Here is a 13601-nt window from a genome sequence, read left to right as displayed (position 1 = left end):
ATTACTGCCAGCTACAGCTTCCTCAATGAATTGGGGGAGTCCAATCATCACCATATATATCATCACCATATTTCTGAAATTATAGGTTACTCACAGTAGTTTAAAGCGTTACACAAGCGTATAGCGACACGTAATAGTAGGATCTATATCGAAATGTGTTCAGCCGTTTTTATGCACGTGTATAAAATAAAGACTTTACATTTGATTATTACTATATATTCCTATAATAATGGAACTATCGCTCTCTCATTTTTTTTCATTTAGGGATTTCTCTAAATTGTGTCCCTTAATTCATCGATATATGCATGGTGTGGCTAATACGTAGACAAACTTCATCCTATTAATGTTAATGTAAGTATATAGACTGACGCAAATATTTTGTTTACAAATATTTGAATAGTTTTTTATAAGGAAGAAAAAAGCGTGCCGCCTTAAGACAAACAAGGTAATTTGTGAGGACAATGGGAAGGATTAGCCACGCAGCGCCTGGCCGGTGTAATTTGCGCGTGTCTTCATGCAATTTACACCCAAGAGGACGTTGTGACACAGACTGGGGACGAACGTGTCGTCGAGAGGAAATGGCCTGTGTTAAAACATCAAGACTTTGATATCATTTTAGAGAATCAGATTTTGACTGCTATTCGATTTACGAGAAAATATGAATTGCTATTTTAGCTTGAGTTAGTAATAAGTATTATGAAAAAATGCTGTGTAAACGAGTCATCAGATGTTAAGTAATCACCCCGCTTTGTGGTGTGTTTCTGACTTTTGGGAAAAAAATAGAATTGTGATGGCCGAGAGGTTTCTTTATTCATGTACGAGATTTTTGGGCTTCCATCTGTACTGGCTGAACGAAAGGTATCGGACAAGTTGCTTTCTGGGAGAAAATTGTACCACCCTGGTGGAAGTAACTTATTGATACTGTAGATAATCAGCTATAGTATGGTATGTAATATGCTTTTTTCACCAATAATGATTCATGAATGGGTTGTTGGCTGGCGAGGGTCGACAGTCCACGCTTGAGCGGTGCCCCTGTCCCTTCACGGCCGGGTGCCATCGGCCGATCGATCTGTTCTGCCGCGTGACATTGAATTAAGATGGCAAAATAGCGGGAAATTATTCAAGATGGCGACGCCGCCATCTTGCAATGTTTTGCAAGGATTTTGGCGCGTTTTTTCAGGTAGTGCGGAGTTTTGTCGTAATGTCATCGCTGTTGTGATCTTGTCTTGATCTTGAAGACGATTTTTAAATTTACCTTTTTTTAATATTATGGTTTAGTGGAACTTTGAAGAATGCGCAGCACAGGATAGAGCCAATAAAAGTTGGAGTTTAATCTGCGAATGCCTTGGATTTGGTATCCAGTAACATTACATTAATCTGTTGCGTAAGAAAGCAAACAGCGACATGAATCAATTACATTACATCTCCTTGAATTTTGTTTCTAAAATCAAATTTAACGGTTGTATTTTTCGTTCAAAGACAAGACACAAAATGTCTAGAATTATATATCAAATGATTAATTGATAGACAAATATCTGGGCATAGACCTAGCAGTGGATAATGAGACCAAAAAGTAGCTTGGTTCAGAATTTTCTTTTACAACTTCGTCAATATTTATCTGTCTGAAATAAGATGTATGGAGTGGTGGCCACGAACCGGTAAGGGCGGACTCGGAGGTCCACCCACGAGGTGGACAGATGACCTTATAAAATGTCGCAGGAGGTCGCTGGATACGGGCCGCTTTCCCCTAGAGGGATCTGGAAATCTTTGGGGTAGGCCCATGTTCAACATTGGACATCCTGCGAGTGATGATGATGATGAAACGATTCGATAATTTTTTAAAAACAACATTAAGAAATATGCATATCGATAAAGCTTAAAACCACACCACCAGTATGTCCACAAACAAGTAAGGATGTGTGATGCCGAAAGGCCGGTGTGGTCACTGCGATAGTCATCAGTAAGATTGCTAAGACTTGAAACCAAAAAGCCGGATTTCTAGTTCAGCCGGTCATTTACACGACAAGGTCGGTCATGGGGGTAATAAACGGAATGCAACTTGAAACCGGCTCTTGAGGTAAAAAGTCTAGATACAGGTTTAATTTAGTCAGACAAGGATTCAAAAGCTCTGCGGGCAACTTTATCCTTATGGCTGGTGAGGTAGGAGTCAGGGGTGCAGCGTCGCGTCACGGCGGGCGTCGGCGCGCGGCCTCCGACGCGGGCGACACGCGCGGCGACGACGTCGGGCGCCGGCACTCGGCCCGCCACTCGCGTCCCAACACCCGCCGCGCTCGGACGGCATGGCGATCGCGTGTTAAAACTACGTGCTCCGTAGTGCTGTGAAACTCCCACTTTCAACATCGACATCAACTGCATCATGGCTGGGTGAGTACTTTGTTATTTTCTGGATTTTTTGCGTCGCGTCCCTATCTCCCCTGTATGTTTGTTTTAATAAGAGCTGAATAAAAGGTCACGAAATAAAGGCTACGTGATTCATTGTTGTGACTCATCGCGACAACTAGCTGGTTTACTACGGAAACCAGCGCCGGGTCACGGGAGGTTGGGTGAAAAGCGAATAGCGTCTCGAAATTTTCCGTCATAATGTGCGTGTTGTTAAAAATCGTCCTGGAATCCTTGTATTGAACAATCATAGAGACTGAAGTCTGGGATGGGACTTTTATTTGTATTTTATTGTATGTATCTTTCGAAACCCAAAAAAAAAAATAAGCATCCCTATACTAAATATCCGTAACTTAGAGCTTTTAAGTACGAGTAAGCTCAACATTTCGTAGTCAATAAATTTAGTCTATATTTCAGTAGTATTTTTGCGGTAATATCGCCCTAATTTCACAAGATTCACGTATTTTTTTTGCATAGTGTTAGCCCGCCGTTTCACAACGTGACGGTATCTCGAACGTGATACGACGATCGTGTGAGATAAGGCAAGAATGTTTGCATTCCGACCTATGCATATTAATAAAGATTATTCATCATTTAATAATCCTGATTTGTTTATTTACGTTTTATGTTTGTTTATACATCTCGTTTTAGAAACTAGTAATTAATTGTTTGTCCTCAATTCGTTTTTATGGAACAAAAGTAGAGACAAGTTGTATTGTTTACTAAAATCATATTTTGAAATAGATCTACATTTATTATTTTATTAAAGTAATGTAAATGGTATTATATAACTTGCCTAAAAATATGTTTGTTACTTTTTGCTTTTTTTCATAAAAACACTAATGTAATTACTGAATAGAGTCGGCAAATTTGAACTGTAATTAATTATTAAGGCGGTTAGGGGTGAAATAAATATAATCTAATTCCATATAATAAGGATTATATTATGATTAAGAAAAACATTTTAAAATTTACTCAATTGCGTACTTTTTAGAATTTTTTTACTTCGATCTCTAACTATATGTACTTTGTTTTGAAATTCCCTGAAAAAATATACTTAAAGGCATCGAAACAAGATTGAAATATAAGTAATTTTTAAACCAATTAGTAACTTAAATATATGTTTAGGCAGCGATTAGGTATTATATTTTGTTATTAAAATATCATTCATTAATTTATGCTCATTGAAATATTTTAATACATATTATTCATATTTTACTATTACGTATATCCAAATAGTATGAAGCCATATTAAATGTCCTGAATTGATGAAACATAAAAAATACTTTAGGCTAACCGTGGGTGCACTAGTTGCACTTCTGCTTACCGTTTGGGGATTAAGCCTTGAACTTATTACCTGCACTATTTATATTTTTTTGTAACAATTGTTTTTCGTTATTTACTTTTGATAAAAACCGGGACGACTAAAAAGTGTAGAAGTACCACCGACGCGACGCCTGAAGAGCTTGAAATGTGATATCTTTAAAAAGGTTCTTTTTACCAATTAATGATCATGATATGTGAGTATTATTGTTACGTGTCGGTTTTCGGACTATATTTCTATGCGTTCTTTTTTTATCGTATCATACTACAGTTCTTACATCTGTTTGTCTGACTAATCATTGGGGCTTTATTATCCGAATAAGGGGTGGGTTTACACATAATATATCTAATTGTTGAGGATACAGCAAATTATACTGCCTCAGTGGCGAAATTGTATTGCATACCCGGTAAAATATTTCTCTGAGGTCCCGATTGAGAATTCGGGGTCGAGCGAAGTGACTTCGAGTTTTTCTGTTCAGAATCGGCCGAGAGTGTGGAATTTGTGTCCGATATGACCATAAGATCGCCCCTATCACATCATGGGACGAAACATATGTGGCGAAAAGTGGGTGCCCTGGTTGCACCTCTGCTTAACCCTTCGCGGACAAAGGAATAATGTGTCTTCTTATTAAAGATAGAAAAAAAACTTGCGTAAGGAATCCTCAGTGCGCGACACGAGTCCGTTCTAAGACAGTTCTTCAAATTTATTGGAGACATACGTCTACTTCTGAGCTTAATCCGCTGCAAAAACAACTGGGTTTAATAATTTGTGATATTTCATTTAAATAAACAAAATAAAAATTACAGTGTATTGAACAGTGAGCTATTTAGAAGCCAAGTGTCGATGTGCCGGCAATTACGGTATCATCTCCGCGCGGATCAGTCGCCAGCGGCGCTGTGAGCGGCGCCGAAGGCTCAGCACCAGTGTTGCGTGTGGAATTTTAATTAGTGACGCAATGACCTCTGCTTCGCTCTTTTTTATACCAAAAACAATGCACAAACTGTTGTATCATCGTCGGGGGAAAAATCCGAGGATTTGTGACTCAGACTCGATTTCCTTGGCGCTTTATGATCTTATATTACTGCATCCCGAGCTCGCGACGTCGCGCAACACACGCACCGAGCGGTGTAGCGCGAACCGCCCGGTGACACGCGTGGCGTCACGGCGTCACGGCGTCACGGCGCGACGTATGTAGGGTACGATTACGAGTCGCTGCTCATTCTCGGCGCATTGCTAAAACAACGCGCCGCGTGCTGCGGACATGCGTTCTTGATCTTTCAATTGTATGCAGATGAGTTTACGACACCGCCACCGGTGCATGTAAAACTTGTTATTTTTCAAACTCCAATCAATATAATAACTGCGTGAGTCAGCGCTAGCGAACGTTTATGAGCGTCTTATGCAATTAACGTTGAATTAGCGTGTTTATTGAGCCGCGTGGCGAATAACAAATTTACCGTACGTATGCGGATACTTGCGCAATGTAATTGGCGGCGCGCCGGCGGAATGGCGAGCGACGCGCGCCAAATAAATTCGGCCGCGTCCCGCGTTGTGTATGCGCAGGCGGCGCGAGCGGCGCGGCCGGCGGCGACGCGGCGCGAGATGTCGCGCGGTGGCGCAACCAGCGCGGCGCTTGTCGCTCTCTCTGCGCGTTGAATAGCAATCAGCTGGTCGGTGCTCTTCGCCCGCCGATTGTGATCGCAGATCGCATCCGCGGCCGTCGCATAGCAACACGCTGCACCGGACGCGGGTACGTGTCGCCGACGCCGGCCGCGTCGTGCCGCCCGGGGTGCCTGCGCGCCGCCCGGCCAGGGGAACACCACGCGCCGCCTGTCTTTACATAACTGTCTCGTTTCCAGCTCATTGGAATTCCTACGTACTTTCTAGCATAATCGTTTATTTTAGCTAGTAGTGATTCAACGCTGGGCTCCGAGCGTTTTTGTTTTTATACAACTGAATGCCGAGACGAGCATTGTTCTTCTGATAATAAGAGTCGCGCCACTTCATAGTAACAACGGCATCTACAATTCTGAATTGCAAAGAATGGCAATGGACTGCGCTCGTTACTCTAAGACGTGTATAACTTAGAACACCGTTTTAGTGTTTATATTGATAAAAAGGCTATTATCTAATTGAATTTTCGGATACCACAAAAGTTAAGTTTAAATGATCATTGCCGTCAGTGGACCTTATTAGCCATCGTTCAGCACGCACTCTTGTAGTATTCCACGTCGATCTGTGTGGTCAGCGGTTACACGGTGATGATCTGGTCATGTGTTGCGTTGATTTTCCCCATAATCTATGATGAACGGTCCGCGCATGCTAAGCAGCGCGGTCTCGGCGCGGGCGCGGCGTGTTCATTCATGCACGCGTCCAACAGACGCCGCGCCGTACATGACCGACTATCGATTTCTATGTAATTTATCGCTGGTCAGTTCACGAGAGATGAGTTCTAAAATTCAAAATATTGTTCTATTGTGTTTCATTATTTAAAAAATAGGATTGTTTTTATAGAAAAACAAGATTTGTGGAAGTTAGTATTACAATTTTAAAGTTATTTCTTTATGAATCTCTTTTATTTTCGTGATTGTTTTTTATCAGTTGTTTAATCGACATGGTTTAATTATCTCTATCTTCGGCGCAAACATTACAGTCGCAAAGGAAAGCAGAAAATAGCATGAACAATAATACATGTAGGTAATTTTTTTTGAAATAGCCTGATTTAATTATTTTTTATTTAAGCTAATATTCGGAAGGTATATTATTACATTTTAGTACATATTGAATAAGAATGAATCTGTGATGCTGTCGAGCCGCAGTAGAGATGTGTGGAAGCGCTGACCGCGTCCAATCGGATGCAGCGTGTTATGTGTAAACACTGTCGCTTCCTCCTCTGAACGTCCATCTTCATCAGCTCGTTGCGAAAGTTCTTTTTATATGCGGTTTTCGGGACGGAAATCAATTATTGTACGGTGTGCATCTTTTTATGTTTTACCACTTTAAAGTAACATCTTGCTCTAGGGTTTCTAGCAAATTCGATGCAGTGGGAGTGATGAAGGAATAATATATATTCAAGTGTCAATTTAGAGATTTAGCAATGGTTGTTGTACTGTCGACCACAATGACTTCAATTTAAAAAGACAATATTCACGAAATGTGAAAACGGTCAATTCATCTGCCCGGGATGAGTCATTAGATTTGTGTGTTTAGAAGTTCCCAAATATCTTGCTTTTGGATTTTTTTATGTTTAAAATAACGGGTCGTCCGTTAGGTACTTAGAACGCATAGGTTACCTACACTTGAAAAGTACTGTTATGTGGTTTCACGAAATTTATTTTACTCATAAATAAAATTGTCGCGTTGACGGGAAACAGTAGCTTCGATGTTGTAAATGCAAATTAGCATCGTTGTCACGCTGTTCGGTGTTTAGACATACAACTGCTACCTTTATAAATACGTTTTTAATCAGCAAAGGCGCAGACAGAAGCATAGCTACCAGAATTACGTTTTAACGATCCTAAATCCAACTTATGAAAATATCGAATATCTCTATATTGTAGGGAACAGTACTCACCTTACTTTCAAGTTAAATTGATATAAATAATAATGTTAAAAGGTATTTATCGCTTAATCTATAATGCAGAACATAACGTCTGAGTCACGATAGGAAGGTACTAAAATAAGTTGAACTTGACTTTATGTATTACAATTAGATCATATCATATAAACGTACTGTATTATTGCATAATTATTCTCCCACGCTTACTATAAACCGCATTTAATCAACACTTTACTCAACAGACTCCACTCCAAAAATAACTGTCATTTTGGAATTCTTAGTGTGAACAACATAATCCCGTTTCTGGGCGAAAAATAATAAAAGCCCACGCCAATTTGGGTCCCGCAAAGGAGATTAACACCGGCAAATACAACAATTCACGAAATATAAAGTCCTACCTGTGCCGGGTAGGAGGATGGAATGCGAAATTCAATTATCTTTTTTTATTGTTCACCGGAGTTTTGATAATGGACTGGTCGGTTGTAATTTTGGCGCCTGTTTTTTTTTGCAGAAGAGATTTTGTTTGTTGATTTACAACCTATTTAGATAATGTCACTGGCTGCTTTTCATTGTTTCGCGGTTATATTTAAATTTTTGAATGTTTTATTTTAATTTTTACCACGAATCGTATAGAAAAGAAAATACATATTCATAAAAAGAACTTATTGGTGGGAATCTCTATAAGCGTTTTGTAGTTTCTTGTTTTATATTTATAAATTATATTTTATGAACTAATTTAATTATGTACACACAGTTTACATTTAGGCTTAATTCATGAAAACACGTTAGTTTAAATTTTTATTATATTAATGGTGTGTGTTTAAGTACTAAAACTGACTTGTATTTGACTAATCATAGTGTCTGAAAATCGGGCAGTAGCTTGCTATAAAATTATAATTTAACATGTGTAGTATACACAAGACGATGATAAATGAAAAACAATGTCGAGCCAATGGTCGTCTAGACTGTAATCTATTGTTCTATTTTTTATAAATTCTAGAATTACAAAAAATCCTTACCGATAATGTTGTAAAAAGAAACAATGATTCGTTCGCCATCAATATTAATACGCAGTTCACAAGTTTTACGACATTTTACATCCGAAATGGCAAGACCATGAACTCGTCAATCGTTTTACCGTATATACAGCGAGTGAATAGTGGTACTCGAGCCGCTGCCATTCGATATGGCGGTGTTTACAAACACGCCATGCGCCGTGTGTCCGCCGTTTGTACCGGCTGCGGAATTCTAAAATCTGGAGCTATTGTCATGTTAGTGAAAGTGACTTCGGGCCCAGGCACGTTGCGTCACTCAACACCTAGTTTTTACTCTATTCAGCTGGTCATCTCATTTCATTTTCCTAATGCATTTAATTGGGAACTAATTTGAGTTCTAATGTGATGAAAGAAGCTAAATTGGATGTATTACGCTAACAATATTGTCGTCGTTGTCATTGTGATAGCTTCAAGTGATAGATATTTGCTGTATATATTGCTAGGAATAAAGGAAAGTAATTTTAATACATACAAGTCGTTCTAAAGGTACTCTAAAAGCATTTAGAATCTAGATAATGACTGTGTCGTATTCTTTCTAAATCTTAAAGTTTATGAGAATCTATTGCCGAATACACCATCGCAAATATCAGCCTTGTATTATAAACTTTTTCACTGTCGACAACGAGGCTCCATCTTGAGACAGTTACGCGAATATCACAAAGTATTTATGAATGTAACTTTAGTAGTCATTTGAATGTCGTAATGCCTTTCTAAAGAATAAAAGATTATAGACACTGCTAGAAACAGCTCCAATACTCAAAAGTTGGACTGATTTAGTGTATAAAACTACTACTCTGTATAGTATATCACGCCTTTTTAGGTACACAAGCACAGCAAAGTCTACTGCACCTGACAGTGAGTGGAGTGGGCTCTAGGTCCATTGCAGCAAGACAAGTGCGAGCTGATACTTGATACCAAAGATTATCTAGTCCCGTCATTAACTTATATAATACATTAGTCGTATTATTCTAAGCGACCCTTTCGTGGAGTTGCGTGATGAAACAGAAGCATCTAGTTCAAGGGCGTGTTAATAGGCTTAAATTTCGGCGCCGGTGTTATGCGGAAATGTTGGATGAGATTTCTTTGACCTTGTGTTACGTGGGTTCTGGGTCTTGTTCACGTGATTTTAGTTTCTTGGATGTCTCATTTGGAGTTTATGGTAGACGTGGGTCGTATAAAATTCCTATGTTGGAAGTGATTCAATTGATATTTTTTATTCAAAGAAAGCCCACAATCTGCATTAACGTCATTTTCGAACGATTTCCAAAATAGGAGGTTTTTAATTCCCGTATTTGTATTTTTTGTTGATTGACATTGTATTTAATGACAAAATAGATTTCTATTGTTATACCATTGATTGGTTATATGTTAAAAATTGTGGAGGTAATTGTTTTATTATGTTTTTTACGAAGATAATGCCAGTGTATAGATGGATGAGGTCGGAGGTCGATGATCGCTAGTTACATCTTGTATAATGAACAAATATTTTGAATACTTTGGCTATTGATCATTATTACTTTAACCGACTACGAAAAGGAGGTAACTTAACTCGTAGTACTTTTGTATTGACAAGCAGAATTCTTGGATATTACGTTTTCGGTTAGATTCTCAAATCGAGCAATTATAATTATTGTGCGTTTTCTTTAAGAATATATCCTTGTCTTTGAGGGGTTAGATTTTTTTTTCATTCTGTGTTATTTTTATTCTGGAACCGGTCAATCGGTTCTAAAAATTGATTTACTAATTATGAGCTACAGTATTTCTTTGAATTCAAATATCTTCTCAAATAGTGTCGCTTGAGCGGAGATGCATTTAAGAACTATTTTTGCATAACACATATCGGAGGAACCGTCCTTTCCTAGCAGACACAAGTGAAGTCGGCATAAGGTTACGTTTTTTATTACCGTCTAGTATCGCACCAGCATAATTCATTTCATAAAGGCGTCGGTGCACTTTCGACGAAAACTCCATTAGAATAACGAAACCTATAATAATGTATGCAACGCCACGCACCGCCTCACGAATCTACGAATACTAATGCGCCACGAATCTAATACATGTATTTCATTAGGGTGGATGGGTACGGAGGCCTGTGATCTGCCTTAATATGGAAACAAAATTAACTAAATTTTACCAGAAGCGACAAACTATGGGCTATTTTATTTGTAGGGCTAATACGGCTTGAAATCTGCTGCAATGTAATCATTCTTTCCTTCACAATTAATGAGCTCTGGACTTTATAAAGTTAGGTAATGTTTTAAGATGGGGTTAGGTATTTTTACTCCTAAAGTATTCCCAGTAGTAGTACTAAATTCCAAAGTCCACATTAAACTAAAAATCGTGAATAATACGTAATAGTTTTATTTAAACACGTAACAGTTGCGTATACATAAAAATCATTGGGCATTTATATGCTAAACCTCAAATTTCATTTAAATATAGCGCTTCGTTTGTCTCAAAAGAAAATAAACTCCGCAACTCAGAGCCAGTCTGACTTACGCCAAAACAAACTGAACAATTTACATATTTAACAAGCGTCACTGTACAAAGACGGGTTTCGGTAACTTCGTGACGTTACGACTGACTAACGCGTAACGTAAACATTAGACAGACGAGCCGTTGTGGGGCGTCACCTTTATTCTTTAATATTACATAGTTTAAATCTGACTCTTGGTTGTACCTGATAGTGAATGTATATAAGTATAAAGATTTTTTTGCCTACCGTAAAATAAGTTGGCGTTTTACCTGATGCTAATGATCTTAAAATATGAACACCCACATTCCACAATACTAATGATTTCTTATGTTTACGTGAATGTTAGACATCGAAATAAAACTGTTTTGCGGATTTTATTGCGATTTTTATATTATAATTTTCTTCTGACGCTTTGAAGACTGCAGCCTTCATGGTCACAGACTGAAGTGTTGGTCATCCGAAAATTCAATACAATATCTACCTACGTTTTACGATTATACATTTTTTTTTTCATTTTTAGATCTACGTTTTACAATTATAGAGTTTTTTTTTATTTTAGCTGTCGGTGGTCCGGTCTACGCTAAATGAGCTTACTGTGTCTTGAAGTCTGGCAGCTGGTCTTTTGGGTTCCGATTTATTTCAATTTCACAATACTAGAAGAATCATGGATGGTCTACAAAAAATAAGTAGAGATTTCACGAATAAGAATAATGGAGAATATTTTTGCTTCAGGATATTTCAATTAACATACGAGATGCCATAGTAAACTGTTACTTCTTCATTGTTTTGTCTATTCGTGCTGTACAAAGGTATGTCTACAGAGACTATCAATTCAAAAGTTTAAATAATATAATTTACTAATGGGTGCCGTCCCTCAGTCGCTAAAATTATGTTGGCCTTCTCTTGTACACCGGTTGACCCCGAAGTGTGACGTGGGTTGAACCACTAAGGCAGTGTTTTCACATGTACAGGGTTCTTTATCCAGTCGGGTAAAGTATACTGTACTCCACTATTCCCCACTTACGTTATATCCAATTAGAGCAAGCGAGTTCCAAGATATAATGTCATTTAGGAAGGTAACTCTGAGAAAGTAATTTGGGAGGGTCGTGTGAAATGTTTTACTACTAAGGGATACGTTATATTTTAGTAGAGAAAGGACGAAAACTAGTTTAGTGGTTGTCGCTGTTGTTCATCTATAGTAATATTTAAAAGAGGAAAAGTATGAGTTTGTTTGTTTATAGGTTAATTCTTGGAAATAATTTTGTAAAATTCTTTCATTAATAGGACTCTACATTACTCTTGAGTACTTTTGGCTACTTTTATACCGGGAAAATACATACAAGTAAAGTTTTTTCACGCGGCCAAAAGCTGCTTATGTAAAAAAATAACTCGAAAGAACTTAGAAAGAATAACATTTATACACTTTTTAGTTGACTTAAAGTCAATAAAAATACTACTTACTATATTCAGCATAAGAGATCGTTTAGCATATCAAGATAAAATAATCGTTTCCTCAGCTACTGAGGCTGCAAGTGGCGTCTACCAGACTGCAGATGGAACAGATAGCAAATCTTGTATTTTGCAATAATGTTACACAAGAGAAAGTATAACAGTAATTCATTACGCGGTCGTACATTACGCGTCGAGGTAAAGCAAACATCTTGTCGGTTACAACTGTTTTCCATATTCGTGGATTTAGTGCCTTCATTTTTAAATCTGGCAATGTAGGTACGTGAAGTCACGCCTTTTATGTCGAAAGGCAAGCAGGAGAGTAAGGTTTCTGTTTTGTCAACCATAATACAATTTACTAGTATTATAATTTTAGACTCTTATGAGGATGTTTGTTGGAAATTAGCACACTTTCTCTGTCACTTTGAATCCTGCACAAGTGATCAGAAAAAAAAATCGGTGTATTTAAAGCCTTTAAACGCGGGAGAACTCCTTAAAAAGCCTGTCAAATAAATTTGTCCCCTCTAACACTCAGATTCTTTGTGTCTATTCAATAATTACAGACTAAAAACGTTTATAAACATATGGTTCTATGGTGGCTGTTGTTATTGTTATCTACAGTTGTCGCGGTTCGAACATGGATGTGTTTTGAAGTACTTTGTTTTTTTTCTCACTTTATTTATTGCTTAAATGGCGCAGGAAAACATTGTGAAGATACCTGCATACCCGAGATGTACTCTTTAAGAATTTTGAGGGTATGTAAAGTCTGTCAATCTTCACTAAGCCAGCGGTCATATTAAACGGTCTCCAATTTTTTTTTAATTTATATTATGATAGAAACTATTGTACGTGTACAGTTTAGCTAATTATACAGTCCAAATATATACAATATAATGTATACTACGTTTATACAATTCGAAAATATGAATGAAATAGTATTATAGCCGTGAGAAATTGGTGGAATGTGTTTGAAAATACATCCATGTGGATACATGAATATCTATTGATCTCGTGTTTTATAGTAATATCTACCTAATTTAAGGTAATCAGTCCTCTAGTGGACGTATATCTCCTCTTGTTTAGACTTTTCTTCTTCGTCCCTGGGGTATAAGGTCGGTAGAATTCGCGATAGAACAATCACCATCTTCTCTCAGCCTCTTATACTAACATTATAAAATGCTAGCATTGTCATTACCATCCTTGCCATCGAAGGCCATGTCGCGGTCTCCGATGGTTCGATCTAGACAGTACCAGCCCGTGAGCCGATGCCATTGCCGACGTCGTCAATATATAACTCTTAATTAAAATCCTTAATTGATGAAGTCTGTCTTCTCCCAA

The 13601-nt window shown here is 37.9% G+C and overlaps 1 protein-coding gene across 1 annotated transcript in view; it reads left to right on the top strand.

Annotated features, from left to right (window-relative positions):
- Positions 1-2245: 2245 nt before the first annotated feature.
- The window catches only part of LOC115448055 (mucin-5AC), a 65419-nt gene continuing 54063 nt past the window's right edge, over positions 2246-13601 (top strand). The window contains exon 1 of the mRNA XM_030175350.2: positions 2246-2385. Within this exon, the coding sequence (XP_030031210.1) occupies positions 2378-2385 (8 nt within the window). The 5' untranslated portion in view covers positions 2246-2377. The remainder of the gene's footprint in view (positions 2386-13601) is intronic.

Source organism: Manduca sexta, chromosome 17 (assembly GCF_014839805.1).
Source record: "Manduca sexta isolate Smith_Timp_Sample1 chromosome 17, JHU_Msex_v1.0, whole genome shotgun sequence".
Taxonomy (NCBI): domain Eukaryota; kingdom Metazoa; phylum Arthropoda; class Insecta; order Lepidoptera; family Sphingidae; genus Manduca; species Manduca sexta.
Note: the sequence above shows the minus strand (reverse complement) of the source record. Positions and strands in the feature narration are given on the sequence as shown.